General features: G+C 51.5%; 1 protein-coding gene across 4 annotated transcripts in view; it reads left to right on the top strand.

Annotated features, from left to right (window-relative positions):
* FOSL2 (FOS like 2, AP-1 transcription factor subunit) overlaps positions 1 to 10,958 on the top strand; it is a 35,190-nt gene extending 24,232 nt beyond the window's left edge. For 3 of the 4 annotated variants that reach the window (XM_040351853.1, XM_040351855.1, XM_040351856.1), the window contains 3 exons: positions 1,165 to 1,428; positions 4,219 to 4,326; positions 9,353 to 10,958. In XM_040351853.1, coding sequence (XP_040207787.1) covers positions 1,165 to 1,428; positions 4,219 to 4,326; positions 9,353 to 9,853 — 873 coding nt within the window. In that variant the 3' untranslated portion in view covers positions 9,854 to 10,958. The remainder of the gene's footprint in view (positions 1 to 1,164; positions 1,429 to 4,218; positions 4,327 to 9,352) is intronic. The other variant, XM_040351854.1, reaches the window with a different exon arrangement.
* The last annotated feature ends 4,494 nt before the right edge of the window (positions 10,959 to 15,452 follow it).

The following is a 15,452-nucleotide window of genomic DNA, read 5'->3' as shown; positions in this document are numbered from 1 at the left end:
ACCCTTTCTCTCTTGCTGTCACCCTTTCTCTCTTGCTGTCACCCTTTCTCTCTTGCTGTCACCCTTTCTCTCTTGCTGTCACCCTTTCTCTCTTGCTGTTGCTGTCTCCCTCTCAGCTTCCCTTTTGCTGTCTCCCTCTAACTCTTTCTCTGTTCCCCTCCCGCTGTCTTCCTTTCTCTCTCTCTCTCTCTCTCTCTCTCTCTCTCTCTCTCTCTCTCTCAGGTGTTAATACTCCTCTACTGTGTCAAGAATAATCCGCTGTGTGCCATACTGCCGGCTCACCTCCTGTTGCCCATACTGCCGGCGCACCTCCTGTCGCCCATACTGCCGGCGCACCTCCTGTCGCCCATACTGCCGGCGCACCTCCTGTCGCCCATACTGCCGGCGCACCTCCTGTCGCCCATACTGGCGGCGCACCTCCTGTCGCCCATACTGGCGGCGCACCTCCTGTCGCCCATACTGGCGGCGCACCTCCTGTCGCCCATACTGGCGGCGCACCTCCTGTTGCCCATACTGGCGGCGCACCTCCTGTCGCCCATACTGGCGGCGCACCTCCTGTCGCCCATACTGGCGGCGCACCTCCTGTCGCCCATACTGCCGGCTCACCTCCTGTCGCCCATACTGGCGGCGCACCTCCTGTCGCCCATACTGCCGGCTCACCTCCTGTCGCCCATACTGGCGGCGCACCTCCTGTCGCCCATACTGCCGGCGCACCTCCTGTTGCCCATACTGGCGGGTCCGATACTCGGATTCACCTCAATGTTCAGCCAGGTGCTGAGGAGGAAACAGTGAGCTCACCCCCAACACCCCCCCATCTGTCTAGACAGAGGGCAGAACTTTGTGTCACCCGGGCTATGACAGGCTGGAAGGCTTTGTTAGGTTACAGGCAATTTTCACATTGTTTGATATTTGTTCCTTCAGAATGAGTTAGGAGGTTATTATGGGGAAAATCGGGTACAATAAATGTCTGGCTTCTATTATCTCTCCGGAGATCCAGTGGGCATCTTCCTCCACCCGGCGTCCTGTCCGGGTTCAGTCCTGTCCGGGTTCAGTCCTGTCCGGGTTCAGTCTTGTCCTAGTTACACAAATAGTTACATTGTTGCTGTGTTTGATCGGCAGTTTTTGCTCCTGATTTTTCTGACCTTTTCTGCTTTCTTCCCACAGAAATACCGGAACGAAATGCCAGGTTCCAGCAGTGCCTTTATCCCAACCATCAACGCCATCACCACGAGCCAGGACTTGCAGTGGATGGTGCAGCCAACAGTCATCACCTCCATGTCCAACCCATATGGGCGACCGCACCCTTATGGACACCACATGCCAAACATGACATCGGTGGGCGGGCATGCCACCCTCCAGCGACCCGGTGTCATCAAGACCATCGGCACCACTGTGGGCAGGAGGAGGAGGGATGAGCAGGTAAGACAGGTACATTGTGAATTTTTTTTTATGTAGGGCTTTGGGCAGCTCACATGCCCCCCATCCACCCAGATTTTCTTTTATAAGGATTTCCTCTAGGCCAGGGGTCTCCAAACGTTCTAAACAAAGGGCCTGTTTACTGTCCTTCAGACTTTAGTGGGGCCGGACTGTGGCCATTGGGAGTAGGAAATGTCCCAGCGTCAGTGGGAGTAAACAATCCCCCATCATTGGTGTCAGTGAGACAAATTGTGCCCCATCATTGGGTCCCATTGTTGGTTTCATTGGAAGTAATTGTGGTATCTTTGGGAGGAATTGGGCCCCGTCATTGTTGTCATTGGGCCCCATTGTTGGTGTCATTGGGAGGACTTGTGCTCCATCATTGGTGTAATTGGGCCCCATTGTTGGTATTATTGGGAGGACTTGTGCTCCATCATTGGTGTAATTGGGCCCCATTGTTGGCGTCATTGGGAGGACTTGTGCTCCATCATTGGTGTATAATATAACACCCCAAGGGCCGGATAAATGTAAGCAAAGGGCTGCATCTGGCCCCCGGGCCACAGTTTGGAGACCACTGATCTAGTTTGGGAGGAATTGGGCCCCATCATTGGTGTCATTGGGAGGACTTGTGCTCCATCATTGGTGTAATTTGGCCCCATTGTTGGTGTCATTGGGTGGAACTGTGCCCCATTGTTGGCATCATTGGGAGGAATTGTGCCCTTCATTGGTGTATAAAACAACACCCCAAGGGCTGGATAAAAGTAGGCAACGGGCCGCATCTGGCCCCCGGGCCGCAGTTTGGAGACCACTGATCTAGGCCAAACCCAAAGCTTTTTCTCTTTTCGGTCTAGGGGAGAGAATGTAAAGGATAGAAACTCTGTTGGGTATTTATTGCTCCACAAAAGAAGAATGAAGGCCTCGTGAGTCCTCCTGTGCCGTTCTCCTCCCACGCATTTTAAGGAGAGGGAGGGGTTTGTTTCTGGAGCTTGGACCCAACAATTGCCCATGATCCTTCTTACATGTGGATCCTGACCCCAAGGGAGATGCTGGAGGCCCTCTTGGGCTTCTGGAGCTGCCTAGCTGAGGGGGATTATGTTACAGCGGCGGTGCGTCCATAAATGGTGCAGAAGCTCCGCCCCCCCCCTCTCCTGTCACTCTCTAATTACCATAGATATATTTGTGCAATGCATGAATCTATCTATCTATGGTCGGTGCTGACACCCCCCAGTCAGGTGTCCGGCCCCTTTTCAGTCACCGGGCACCTGAATTACAGCGGCGGGTATTTTTCGGATTAGAGCCGTAGGCATCCAAAAAAGTAAGAAGGGGGCGCAACGCTGGGCTGTATGTTAGGAAAGTGATGGAATCCGCTTTCCTAACATTGAACCTCCTCTCAGCCAATCGGGTGCACCGGGTCTGTGTTACCCGTCACCTAATTGGTTGAAGCAACAGGCGCTTTGATTGGATGCCTATCAGGCGTCCAATCACAGCACAGGACGAGAGGAGGAGCGGGCGGGAGAAGCAATCGGGGTCGGGGGAAGGTGGAGGACACGGACACTTCTCGCCACCTGCCGCCGTCACCCGCTGCCCACCCAAGACGAGGTATGTGCCGGGCAGATGGCAGATGCCGGGCACAGTGGCAGCACATGGAGCACAGTGGCAGCACTTGGGCCGGACACCGGCAACAGTGGCGCTCAACAGGGGGCCGGACACCTGAATAGGGGGCGGCAGCGGCGACAATAGATAGATTCATGCAATGCATGAATCTACCGTATTTATTGCGGTATAACGCGCTCCCGCGTATACAGCGCACCCCTAAAGTGACCCCCAATCCTGTGGAAAAAAAGTTATTTTTGTACTTACAGTTTTGGTGTCTTGCGCGGCGTCCATCGGCTGCCTCGTCGGGTCCGGCGTCCTTCTGCGGCTTCGGGTGTCCTCTTCGGCGGGTCCGGTGTCCTTCTGCGGCGGGTCCGGTGTCCTCTTCGGCGGGTCCGGTGTCCTCTTCGGCGGGTCCGGTGTCCTCTTCGGTGGGTCCGGCGTCCTTCTGCGGCGTCCTCGCGGCGTCCTCCCCGCTCGTTTCCCACGCCGAGTTTTGAATACTGCGCCAGCATATACCGAGCGCAGTACACTCGGGCAGGCTCGGCAACTGTCGCGCTCACGTCCTGTACGTCCAGGACGTGACCGCGGAAGAAGCCGAGACTGGCCGACTATACCCGAGTGTACTGCGCTCGGTATATGTCGGCGCAGTATTCAAAACTCGGCGCGGGTATCAGCGATTTTGCCCTGATTTTCAGGGCAAAAAAATGTGCGATATACGCCGATAAATACGGTATGTATTGTTGAGTGACGGGTGCAGGAGAGAGGGGGCGGAGCTCCTGCGCCCACTATAGACGCACCGCCACTGGATTTCCAAAATCTGACACCCTGCGGGTGATGGGTGGTAGCTGCCCAGCTGCTCTTATCGGCATTCCTGAACCTTGAATAAATCTTCTCCTACAACCTAGATTTCTGGCCTTGTGTTGGCAGCCCCAGAGTCTAACGTGTATCGAGTAATGCCCGGCGATGGCGTGCTTCCTTATGACGTTGGCACTGGCAGGATTACAACTGATAAGAGGAGTTGTGAAACCGTTGTAACCGCAGAAAGCGCCTGTGCTCCCGAGGTCCGCTGAGCGCACTCCGCCGCCTTACGCAATCCCAGAAAACCAGCCGAGCCGACAACTCTTTGTGGCCTTCTCTTTTTTTTTTTTCTGACCACAAAAGACGCGTTCATTTATTTATCTTTCCTTTTTTTTTTTTTTTCTGCAGCTGTCACCAGAGGAAGAGGAAAAGCGAAGGGTCCGGAGAGAAAGGAATAAACTGGCGGCCGCAAAGTGTCGCAACAGGAGGCGAGAGTTAACGGACAAACTTCAGGCGGTATGTCGGCACTATCTGTTTCCTTTCTGCGTTGCCGATTGGAGGTGATGAAATTGGCCATAAAGGTTCCCAGTTTCATCACATCTGCTTCGAGAGAGAGAGAGGGGGAGAGAGAGAGGGGGTGAGAGAGAGGGGGGGGGTGAGGGGGAGAGAGAGGGGGGGGGGAGGAGAGGGAGAGAGAGGGGGAGAGAGGGAGGGAGAGGAGAGGGGGAGAGAGAGAGAGGGGGGAGAAGGAGAGAGAGAGCGAGAGAGAGAGGGGGGGAGAGGAGGGAGAGGGGGAGAGAGAGGGGGGGCGAGAGAGAGGGGGCGAGAGAGAGGGAGAGAGAGGGGGCGAGAGGGGGCGAGAGGGAGGGAGAGGAGAGGGGGGAGAAGGAGAGAGAGAGAGAGAGAGGGGGAGAGGAGGGAGAAGGAGAGAGAGGGGAGGGGGAGAGAGAGGGGGGGCGAGAGAGAGGGGGAGAGGGGGGGGGGGCGGGAGGGAGAGGAGGGGGGGGAGGGAGAGGAGAGAGAGAGAGAGAGAGAGAGAGGGGGAGAGAGGGGGCGAGAGGGAGGGAGAGGAGGGGGGGAGAGAGAGAGAGAGGAGGGGGGAGGGGGGGAGAGAGAGAGAGGGGGAGAGGAGGGGGAGAGGAGGGGGGGAGAGGGGGGAGAGGAGGGGGGGGAGAAGGAGGGAGGGGGGAGAGAGGGGGGGAGAAGGAGGGGGGGAGAGAGGGGGGAGAAGGAGGGAGAGAGAGAGGGGGGATAAGGAGAGAGAGAGGGGGGGAGAGGAGGGAGAAGGAGAGAGAGAGGGGGGAGAGGAGGGAGAAGGAGGGAGAAGGAGAGAGAGGGGGGGAGAGGAGGGAGAAGGAGGGAGAAGGAGAGAGAGGGGAGGAGAGGAGGGAGAAGGAGGGAGAAGGAGAGAGAGGGGGGAGAGGAGGGAGAAGGAGGGAGAAGGTGAGAGAGGGGGGGAGAGGAGGGAGAAGGGGGGAGAGGAGAGAGAGGGGGGAGGGGGGGGAGAGGGAGGGAGAGGAGGGGGAGAGAGGGGGAGAGGAGGGGGGAGAGAGGGGGGAGAAGGAGGGAGGGAGAGGAGGGAGAAGGAGAGAGAGAGGGGGGAGGAGGAGGGGGGGAGAGGGGGGGGAGAAGGAGGGAGAGGGAGGGGGGGGAGAAGGAGGGGGGGGGAGAAGGAGGGAGGGAGAGGAGGGGGGGAGAGAGGGGGGAGAAGGAGGGAGAGAGAGAGGGGGGGGAGAAGGAGAGAGAGAGGGGGGGAGAGGAGGGAGAAGGAGAGAGAGAGGGGGGAGAGGAGAGAGGGGGCGAGAGGGAGCGAGAGGAGGGGGGGAGAGAGAGAGAGGGGGAGAGGGGGAGGGGGGAGAGAGAGAGAGGGGGAGAGGAGGGGGGAGAGGAGGGGGAGAGAGGGTGTGAGAGGGGGGAGAGAGAGGGGGGAGAGGAGGGGGGGAGGGGGGGGGGGGAGGGGGGGAGAGAGGGGGGGGAGGGGGGGGGGGGAGAGGGGGGAGAAGGAGGGAGAGAGAGAGGGGGGAGAAGGAGAGGGGGGGAGAGGAGGGAGAAGGAGAGAGAGAGGGGGGAGAGGAGGGAGAAGGAGGGAGAAGGAGAGAGAGAGGAGGGAGAAGGAGAGAGAGGGGGGGAGAGGAGGGAGAAGGAGAGAGAGGGGGGAGAGGAGGGAGAAGGAGGGAGAAGGAGAGAGAGGGGGGAGAGGAGGGAGAAGGAGGGAGAAGGAGAGAGAGGGGGGGAGAGGAGGGAGAAGGGGGGAGAGGAGAGAGAGGGGGGAGGGGGGAGAGGGAGGGAGAAGGAGAGAGAGAGGGGGCGAGAGGGAGGGAGAGGAGGGGGGAGAGAGGGGGAGAGGAGGGGGGAGAGAGGGGGAGAAGGAGGGAGAGGAGGGGGGGAGAGAGGGGGAGAGGAGGGGGGGGGGGAGGGGGGGGGAGGAGGGGGGGGGGAGAGGGGGAGGGGAGAGGGGGGGGGGAGGGAGGGGAGAGAGAGAGGGGGGGAGAAGGAGAGAGAGAGAGGGGAGAGGAGGGAGAAGGTGGAGAGAGAGGGGAGGAGAGAGGAGGGAGAAGGTGGAGAGAGAGGGGGGGAGAGGAGGGAGAAGGAGGGAGAAGGAGAGAGAGGGGGGAGAGGAGGGAGAAGGAGGGAGAAGGAGAGAGAGGGGGGGAGAGGAGGGAGAAGGGGGGAGAGGAGAGAGAGGGGGGGAGGGGGGGAGAGAGAGAGGGGGGGGGCCGAGGCCAAATCGCAGCGGGCCTTTATTATTGAGGAGAAAACGTGACAGGCAGCCAATCAGATCAGCTTTGAGTTTCCAAAAAAGTGACCGCGCGATCGCTCGCTATGCCCAGTGTGCTTTGTACTCCAGCATTGTTCTGATTGGATAAGCCCAATAGAGGAGGTCAGGAGTTTCTGGCCTTTATAGTGTATTTCCACCTTTTAGCAGTTATTATTATATATATTCTTTGCTTAGAGAATCATACTCACCTTGGTGGACGCGGCTGGATTACACAGAGCCGTGCTTGCTCGGCATTTGCAGTTACACACAGTCCCGCCTCCCGGACGGCTCCTAGGATAGACTTTGCATGTCCCGGTATTGGACCGGTGGTCTGTCTATCATAGGAGCCGGTCCAGAAGGCGGGACTGTGTGTGACTGCGAGCGCAGAGTAAACAGGAGATCCCTTTGTGTAATCCGGCACTGGTGAGGCTGCATTGATGGGCAATGGTGAGGCTGCATTGATGGGCGATGGCGAGGCTGCAGATGGGCACTAAATAAAGGAAAGTCCTAAATAAATAAATGTCTTCCTTCCTCCCTTTTTCAATTCTTCTTGCTTCCTTTCCTTTCTCCTTTTTTTCCTTCCTTTCCTTTTTCTTCCTTCCTTCCTTTCCTTTTCCTTCCTTCCTTCCTTTCCTTTTTCTTCCTTCCTTTCCTTTTTCTTTCTTCCTTCCCTTTTTCTTCCTTCCTTCCTTCCTTCCTTCCTTCCTTCCTTCCTTCCTTCCTTCCTTTCCTTTTTTCTTCCTTCCTTTCTTTCCTTTTTCTTCCCTTCCTTCCTTCCTTCCTTCCTTCCCTCCTTCCTTCCTTCCTTCCTTCCTTTCCTTTCCTTTCCTTTCCTTTCCTTCCTTTCCTTTTCCTTCCTTCATTCCTTCCTTCCTTCCTTTCCTTCCTTCCTTCCTTCCTTCCTTCCTTCCTTCCTTCCTTCCTTCCTTCCTTCCTTTCCTTCCTTCCTTCCTTCCTTCCTTTTTCTTCCTTCCTTCCTTTCTCTTTCTTTTCTTTCCTTCCTTCCTTCCTTCCTTTTTCTTCCTTCCTTCCTTTCTCTTTCTTTCTTCTTTCCTTCCTTTCCTTTTTCTTCTTTCCTTCCTTCCTTTCCTTTTTCTTCCTTCCTTTCCTTTTTCTTCCTTCCTTTCCTTTTTCTTCCTTCCTTTCCTTTTTCTTCCTTCCTTTCCTTTTTCTTCCTTCCTTTCCTTTTTCTTCTTTGCTTCCTTCCTTTACCTTTTTCTTCCTTTCCTTCCTTCCTTCCTTCCTTTTTTTTCCTTCCTTTTTTTCTTCCTTTTTTTTCCTTCCTTTTTTCCTTCCTTTTTTCTTTCCTTTCCTTTTTCTTCCTTCCTTCCTTTTTTTTTCTTTCTTCCTTCTTTATTTCCTTCCATCCGGAAGAAAAGGAAAGGAAGAAGGAAGGGAATTATAGAGAAAAAGGAAGGGAAAGGAGAGAGGGGAAGGAAGGGGAAGAAAGGATGAAGGAGGGGGGGAGAGAAAAGGGAAGGATGGAATAAAAAAAGGAAAGAAAAGAGGAAAGGACTGGCACTGCAGTGGGGTAAAACATGTGGCAGTGTCATGACATTTGTGTCTTTTAGCAGGACGGTGATAAGTCCCCAGTTTCTGGTCCCCGTTATCACATGTCCCCGGACACAGACACCTAGGCCCCACCCCCATTTGTTTATGAATGTCGCCAAAGCAGCTCTATAAAGTTAGGTCATGGAAGACCCGACACCCTAAACTTCTAGAAGTCGCCACAATTTGAAATCATTTTCTACAATATTTTCATTGGTGAATATGAACCTAGATGACCATGTGATACATCGTTATAATTTACCACAAAACTCCTGAAAGGAAATTATATATATATATATATGCAGAAAGTACCGTGTATAGCGCGCTCCCGCGTATACCGCGCTCCCCTAAAGTTGCCCCGAATCCTGTGGAAAAAAAGTTTTTTGTGTACTTAGTTTTGGTGTCTTGCGCAGCGTCCATCGGCGGCCTCGTCGGGTCCGGCGTCCGTCTGCGGCTTCGGGTGTCCTCTTCGTCGGGTCCGGCGTCCGTCTGCGGCTTCGGGTGTCCTCTTCGTCGGGTCCGGCGTCCGTCTGCGGCTTCGGGTGTCCTCTTCGTCGGGTCCGGCGTCCTCTTCGGTGGGTCCGGCGTCCTTCTGCGGCGTCCTCCCCGCTCGTTTCCCATGCCGAGTTTTAGCATATACCGAGCGCAGTACACTCGGGCAGGCTCGGCAACTGTCGCGCTCACGTCCTGTACGTCCAGGACGTCACCGCGGAAGAAGCCGAGACTGGCCGAGTACCCGAGTGTACTGCGCTCGGTATATGTCGGCGCAGTATTCAAAACTCGGCGCGGGTATCGGCGATTTTGCCCTGATTTTCAGGGCTGTGATGGCTGTGTCTATCACACGACCTGGTCTAAGAGGAGGGCGGGACTTTTATCACAGCGCGCCCAAACTTTTCAGTGAGCTCCTGACACAGCAGTCTACCGGCCCTGCGTGCGGCCCGCGGCCCGTAGTTTGAGGACCCCTGATTGTTTGAGGACCCCTGATTTAGTGCATTGATTCTTGTTTGCACCTTAGCGCTACATTTGTTTGCTTTGTATGTTCTTTTATCCACTTGTCCACTGGTTTTGTAGCCGCTCACCACTTCTTGACAGCACGGGATTATTTTGCTTTTGAGGAATGGTATCAGACTTTGGAATTCTCCACCGAAGATGGCCAATTGTATTCCCGGGGCTCACATGTGATTGGGACTCCATCCTTTAAAAAGTTCCTAATTTTTAAATTTTTCTCCTTTTTAGGAAACGGAAAAACTGGAACACGAGAAGTCTGGACTGCAGAAAGAAATCGCCGACCTGCAGAAGGAAAAAGACAAACTGGAGTTCATGCTCGTCGCCCACTCGCCCATGTGTAAGATCCACCCGGAGGAGAGGACGAGCTCCGCCCACATTTCCCACCCAGTCCGCACATTGGTTGGCAACAGGGTAGTCGTCAAACAGGAACCGCTGGAAGAAGATATCGGCGTCGCCATCAACAACAAGTCTCAGAGATCTGTGATTAAGCCAATCAACATCGGAGCAAACTTCTTCAACGAGGAGCCTCTCAACACGCCGGTGGTCATGTCCACTACGCCTCCGAGCACTCCCAACACCGCCAATCTCGTATTCACCTACCCAAGTGTACTGGATCAGGAATCTTCATCCTCTCCCACCGAGTCCTGCTCCAAAGCTCACCGCCGAAGCAGTAGCAGCGGTGACCAGTCTTCTGATTCCTTGAACTCCCCGACCCTACTGGCCTTGTAACGAAGACTTTGGTGGTTCTCTCCTGCGTATCAGTAGATGTCTTGAGGGTAGACAGCTGGTGGCTGGAGCTTCCTAACCATGGACAATTTAAAAAAATAAAAAATGGTATTGCAACTGGACCGCCCATAGTTCAGAGGCTTCAGTGTAGCTTGGACGTGCTTGGGATCCAAACGAAGGCCGGACGTTTCATCCTTCACAATATCCGACTCCCACGTGGACCCAGGTGGGGGGTAAATTATTTCCAGCAGCTTGTTGACCCAAGCCATTTCACTTACTCTTTACTGGTCAAAGATTACTGTCTCTCTTCTTTTGTTCTTTTTTGTTCTTTTTTTGTTCTTTTTTTGTTCTGGGCACTTTAAGGGAATATCTATTTTGAGGATTTACTCTTCACTGGATGAAGGTACAAATGATGTATTTTATTATTATTATTAATTTGTTTAAAAACTAGGTCTAAGACTTTAGCCATGCTGTAAACTTAAAACAAAAAAGCCATGGAAACTTTTTGGTTGCACCCAATCACTACTGGAGAAAAATTCCATGCCAGCAAAGCTCACGCCACGCCAAAGACTGTTCCGGAACACCGCCGTTCTGGTAAACTCCGAAGATTTTTTAAAGAGAAGGATCGGAGATTGGAAACGGTTAAAAAAAAAAAAAAACTTGGCAATATTACACGCCCTTGTGCCTTTCGGATAAAATAAGAGAATTTCGAATGAACGGTTGACAATCTGTTTTTGGGGAATCTGAAGTATTGTTTTTGTTTTTAAAGGTCTTTAGTTTAGCACAGTTTTTTTTTTTTCGGGAGAGGGGGTTCGTGCGCCGCGCCCCCCCCCCCAATCCTTCTGCCTGTTGGGGACCCGTACTCAACCTTCTCAGTTCATTACAAACTTTTTGCAGTGTGAAAAAAAAAATGTAAATAAAAAAAAAAAGGGAGCTGGCATCTTAATTGCAAAAGAAGCGGTGATCATTTTTACGGGTTGTGTCGCCGGTGGGGGGCCCTTCGCCCGCGTTTTATACCTTCTCTTTGTACTTGACGTCTCCTAAAGGCAAAGTGTCGATTGCTGGAGTTTTTATAAAGGATGTATTGGGGACACTTCTCCATAGTTGGTACATCACTGAGGGAGTCGTAACGTTTTTGAGTTCCTAAAGGCCCCATACACACGATCGGACTTTTTGACAACAAACCTCCAACGGACCTGTTTTTGCGGGCGTAAATACGCCCCATCGGACAAACTTTTCCGGTTTGCATCAGAGAAATGTTCGCAAACTTTCCGGCAACAAAAGTCCGATCCGATTGTGTGTCCACCGGACTTAAGTCCAAAGTACAAACACGCATGCTCAGAACCGAAGCTAAAGATCAACCAGCAATAGCAGAAGTTGCCCAGAGGGTGGCGCTAAAGAGCAGAAAAAACACGTAGTACGACAATTGCGTCACTACGTTCGTGTTTGTTGGCTGAAAAAAGTCCTGCCGTGTGTATGCAGAACAAGTTCACGCCCAACGCCCTTTGGATAGAAATCCACGGAGAAGTTGGCTGGAAGCCCGATCGTGTGTATGAGGCTTAAAGGTTGAAGATCGCGCCGGACAGACTTGCTCAGTTGGGGGTCTGTGAGTGGGTGATGGTGGAGGGGGGTGGGTTGGGAGAGTTGGCTCCCGATCAATCCGGCCCGGCTGGATATAAAGGTGGTGGTAAGCCCCTTTGAGGGGCTTGAGCTGCTACCCCTGAGTACGGCCTCAAGGTTGTGGTGGTCGGTTAAAGAAGCGCCCGATATCCAATTAGGAAATTAGCAACGCAGCAACTTTCTTGTTTTTGGTGTCACAGATACACCAGTTGGGTTACATCCTCACTCACCATTACCATAAGGTAGAGCTGCACCATTCCGGCCAAAATGAGAATCGCGATTTTCTTTGCTTAGAATAAAAATCGCGATTCTCGCGGCGTAAAATCTTTCACATTATACAAACAAATTTGGGCTAACTTGAGAGCCGGTTCACACAGGGGCGACTCAGCCGCCTGACAAGTCGCGGGTCCGCTCTGTTCAATGGGAACGGCGCAAGTCGCTCCGACTTAGAAAAAGGTTCCGGTACGATTTTGGGGGCGACTTGCATTGACTTCAATACAAAAGTCATTTTGCAAGTTGCCTCTCAAGCCATCTTGAGATCGCCCCAGCGAGTCGCCACCAAAGTCGTGTTGCCTGTGTGCGTGAACCGGCTCTTACTGGTTAGTTGTTTTTTTTTAATTCCTTAATTTTTTTCCTAAAAAAAATTGCATTTGAAAGACCGCTGCGCAAATACAGTGCGACATCAAATATTGCAACAACCACCATTTTATTCTTTAGGGTCTCTACTAAAAAATATATATAATGTTTGGGGGTTCTAAGTTATTTTCTAGCAACAACAAAAAAATGATTTTAACTTAAAAAAACAACAAATGTCAGAAAAAGGTTTGGTGTTCAAGTGGTTAAACGTTCCTAATTTGCATACAGAAGTCTATTCCTTTGATGGAAAAGACAAATTGATACAATGTTTAGACTTAACATTCCACTGATAAAGAATGTTTCAAAACTTGGCAGACTGCCCCAGACTTTGGCTGAGAGCTGAGAGAAAATTCTCTGCATACCAAAGATGGGGAAATACTTTGTCAAAATCGCAACGGGAAAAAATCGCGATAACGATTCTTAAGGGAGCTGCGGTGGCTCAATGCGATTGGCACTGCGCTGACAAGCCATTCACCTCTGCAGCTAGGGGTTCGGATCCCGGTCCCGGCTACATGTGAATTGAGTTTGGTGGTCTCAGCCCGGTACACGCACAAAAAAAATAAATCGCAACGCGAAAAAATCGCGATAACGATTCTTGACGATTAATGGTGCAGCTCTACCATACAGCATCTGTTCTGTTGTCACGTGACCTTAAAGAAAAGCAGCCCTGAAGAAGGGGGAGTCTTTGTCCCCCCCCCCCCCCCAATGGCTTTGCCTTTATCATGTTTTGCTACTTTCAATAAAACTACGAAACACGTCGTTCCAGAAACATGCTTGTAATCCAAAGCGCTTGTATATCAAAGCAATGTTTTTACAGAGAAGAGAGGCTCCTCTAAGTGTAGCAATAAGTTGCTAAATGTTTTATCTTCATTAAATGTAACCATATTGCTACACTTAGAGGATCCTCTCTTCTCTTTTATACTCAGCTGTGACATGACGCTGCTCTTATATCAAGACATCGCTTGTATATCAAGGCAAAAATGTATTAAAACATTTTTGCTTGTCTTGCAAAACGCTCTCAAACCAAGTCGCTCTCAAACCAAGGTTTTGCTGTATTCGCCTTCAATTTGCTTGTACTTGGATATTGGGCGCTCTTGTAACCTCCCATCACAAGTAACGTTTTTTACATTCCTAAATGGAAAATGCCTAAATTATTTTTCTCCAGGATTTAAATTTTAGATATATATATTATTATCCTTTTTTTTTTAATGAATAGGTTGGTGTACAACCAATGGGAGATGTTAAAGTGGCACAGATCCGGCTGACTGAAGGTCGGTGAAATGGACGTAGCCTTAAAAATATTTTGGATGGGTGTGTGGATCCATTGCCCCCCCCCCCTTTTTTTGGAATAAGGGAAAGTTGGGAAAAGTGTTTGTATTGAATTGTTGTTCTGTATTACCTGACACTGATTAATTGCCATTGTGTACCATGCTTCTGCATTAGTGTTGGCCGTGTGTTTTTTGGGGGAGGGGGGGGGTAATATTTTTGTACTATATCCCTGCTGCTAAAAAATCCTTTTTTTGATTAAAAAAAAATTGAAGTGTCTTTGGACGCGACTCATTGGCCAACCCAAGGGATTGGCGGAATGCTCGGCGTTGAAACACAACCAGGGCTGTCTTAATGGGAGGGCACACCTGGGCACACTGCCCAGGGGCCCCAGCTGCATGGGGGGGGGGCCCTGCCCTTTCCCCAAAGCAGCTGGTCCTTGAGCCCATGCTGCCCATCTACATCCCAGATATGCCCCCAGCACTCTGACCCCTCTACACTCCAGATATGCCCCCAGCACTCTGACCCCCTCTACACTCCCCCTACCTCCTACCTACTTGATGTCTGTTTACCTGCACTGTCTCCATTGTAGGGGCCCCAGAGCATCACTTTTCCCAGGGGCCCATGATGCTATTAAGACGGCCCTGAACACAACCCAAGGACAGACCCAAGTCACGCTAGTAAGTCGCTCATTCCTGTGGCCGCATTCTATAGAAAGCACTTTGAGTACATGATAAGGCTTCACTCCATCTCAGGGGTCTCCAAACTTTTCAAACAAAGGGCCACTTTATTGCCCTTCAGACTTTAGGAGGGCCGGATTGGGGCCAGCAGGGGAAGAAAATGTCACGGACCCGGCCTCAGGGAGAACAAATATGGCCTCAGGGTTGGTGGTCAATAGGAGGAGGAATATTCCCCCTATTAGTAGGAGGAATGGTGTCCCATCTTTGGTATCTGTGGATGATATAGTGCCCCATTGTTGGTGCCAGTGGGAGGAATTGTGCCCCAAGGGCCGGATAAAGGCTAGCAAAGGGCCACATCTGGCCCTCGGGCCTCAGTTTGGAGACCCCCTGCTCTATCTGGACGTCAGTCTGGTACAATCGGTATGACCCCCCCCCCCCCAAAGAACGGTCGCGTCTCATTCTTTTCACAGAGGAGGCAATTTTCTAGAACACTTTTTGAATGTCAGTTTTGCACTGTGATAACTTATTAGTGATGCACTTGTCATTGGTCTTTCGTTTGAAAGGCCCCGCCCCCAAAATAATTTTTTAAAAAAGACAAAAAAAAAATCTATATATTTTTTTTCCAAAAATGTTTTGACGGTTTTCTGGTCTACTTTTGTAAAAAAATTTGTTTGTCGCTACTGTTTTGTAAATTTTGTATTTTTTTTGCTGCCGAGGCGCAATTTCTGCATAAAAGTAAAGAAAAAAGGGAGACAAATTTGTAGGAACAGCCACAATTTTTATTATTATTCGTACACAAAAAAAATACAAGTCTGCGTAGGGAAGAGGAAGATCTCGCAATCGTATGATATACAGGGGGCGGGGTTATGTCCCGGAAGGTTTTATTGTCCGTCGCGATTTCTAGGACCGCGAGACCTAAAAAAAAAAAACAGCATTTTTTTTTATATAAAGTCTTAACGCGATTTTGTGGTTCTCAAAGCACAATGATTTTCTAGGTGTATCGCATCTCTTCAGGGTACAAGAGGTTTCACATACACACTGTATGTGAAACCTCTTGTACCCTGAAGAGATGCGATTGGTCGTGTTTGTTGGGAGATAATAACTATTTGCTTGTAAATTGATTTCGGTTTATTAGTCTTTTTTTATTTTTTTAAAGCAGAACTAATTATCATTGGCCCGGATTCAGGTACGACTTGCGCATTATTTGCGGAGGCGCAGGGCAACGATTTTGCCCTGCGCCCCCGCAAATAATTTGCGTTGCCCTCGATTCACGGAGCAGTAGCTCCGTAAATTGCGAGGGCGCGCCGGCAAAATTGCCCGTCGTAAGCGCGCGCAATGTAAATGATCCCCGCCGGGGGCGGGAATCATTTAAATTAGGCGCGCTCCCGCGCCGAGCGTAC

The sequence above is a fragment of the Rana temporaria genome, chromosome 4 (assembly GCF_905171775.1).
Source record: "Rana temporaria chromosome 4, aRanTem1.1, whole genome shotgun sequence".
Taxonomy (NCBI): Eukaryota; Metazoa; Chordata; class Amphibia; order Anura; family Ranidae; genus Rana; species Rana temporaria.
This window is presented reverse-complemented; position numbering and strand designations above follow the sequence as displayed.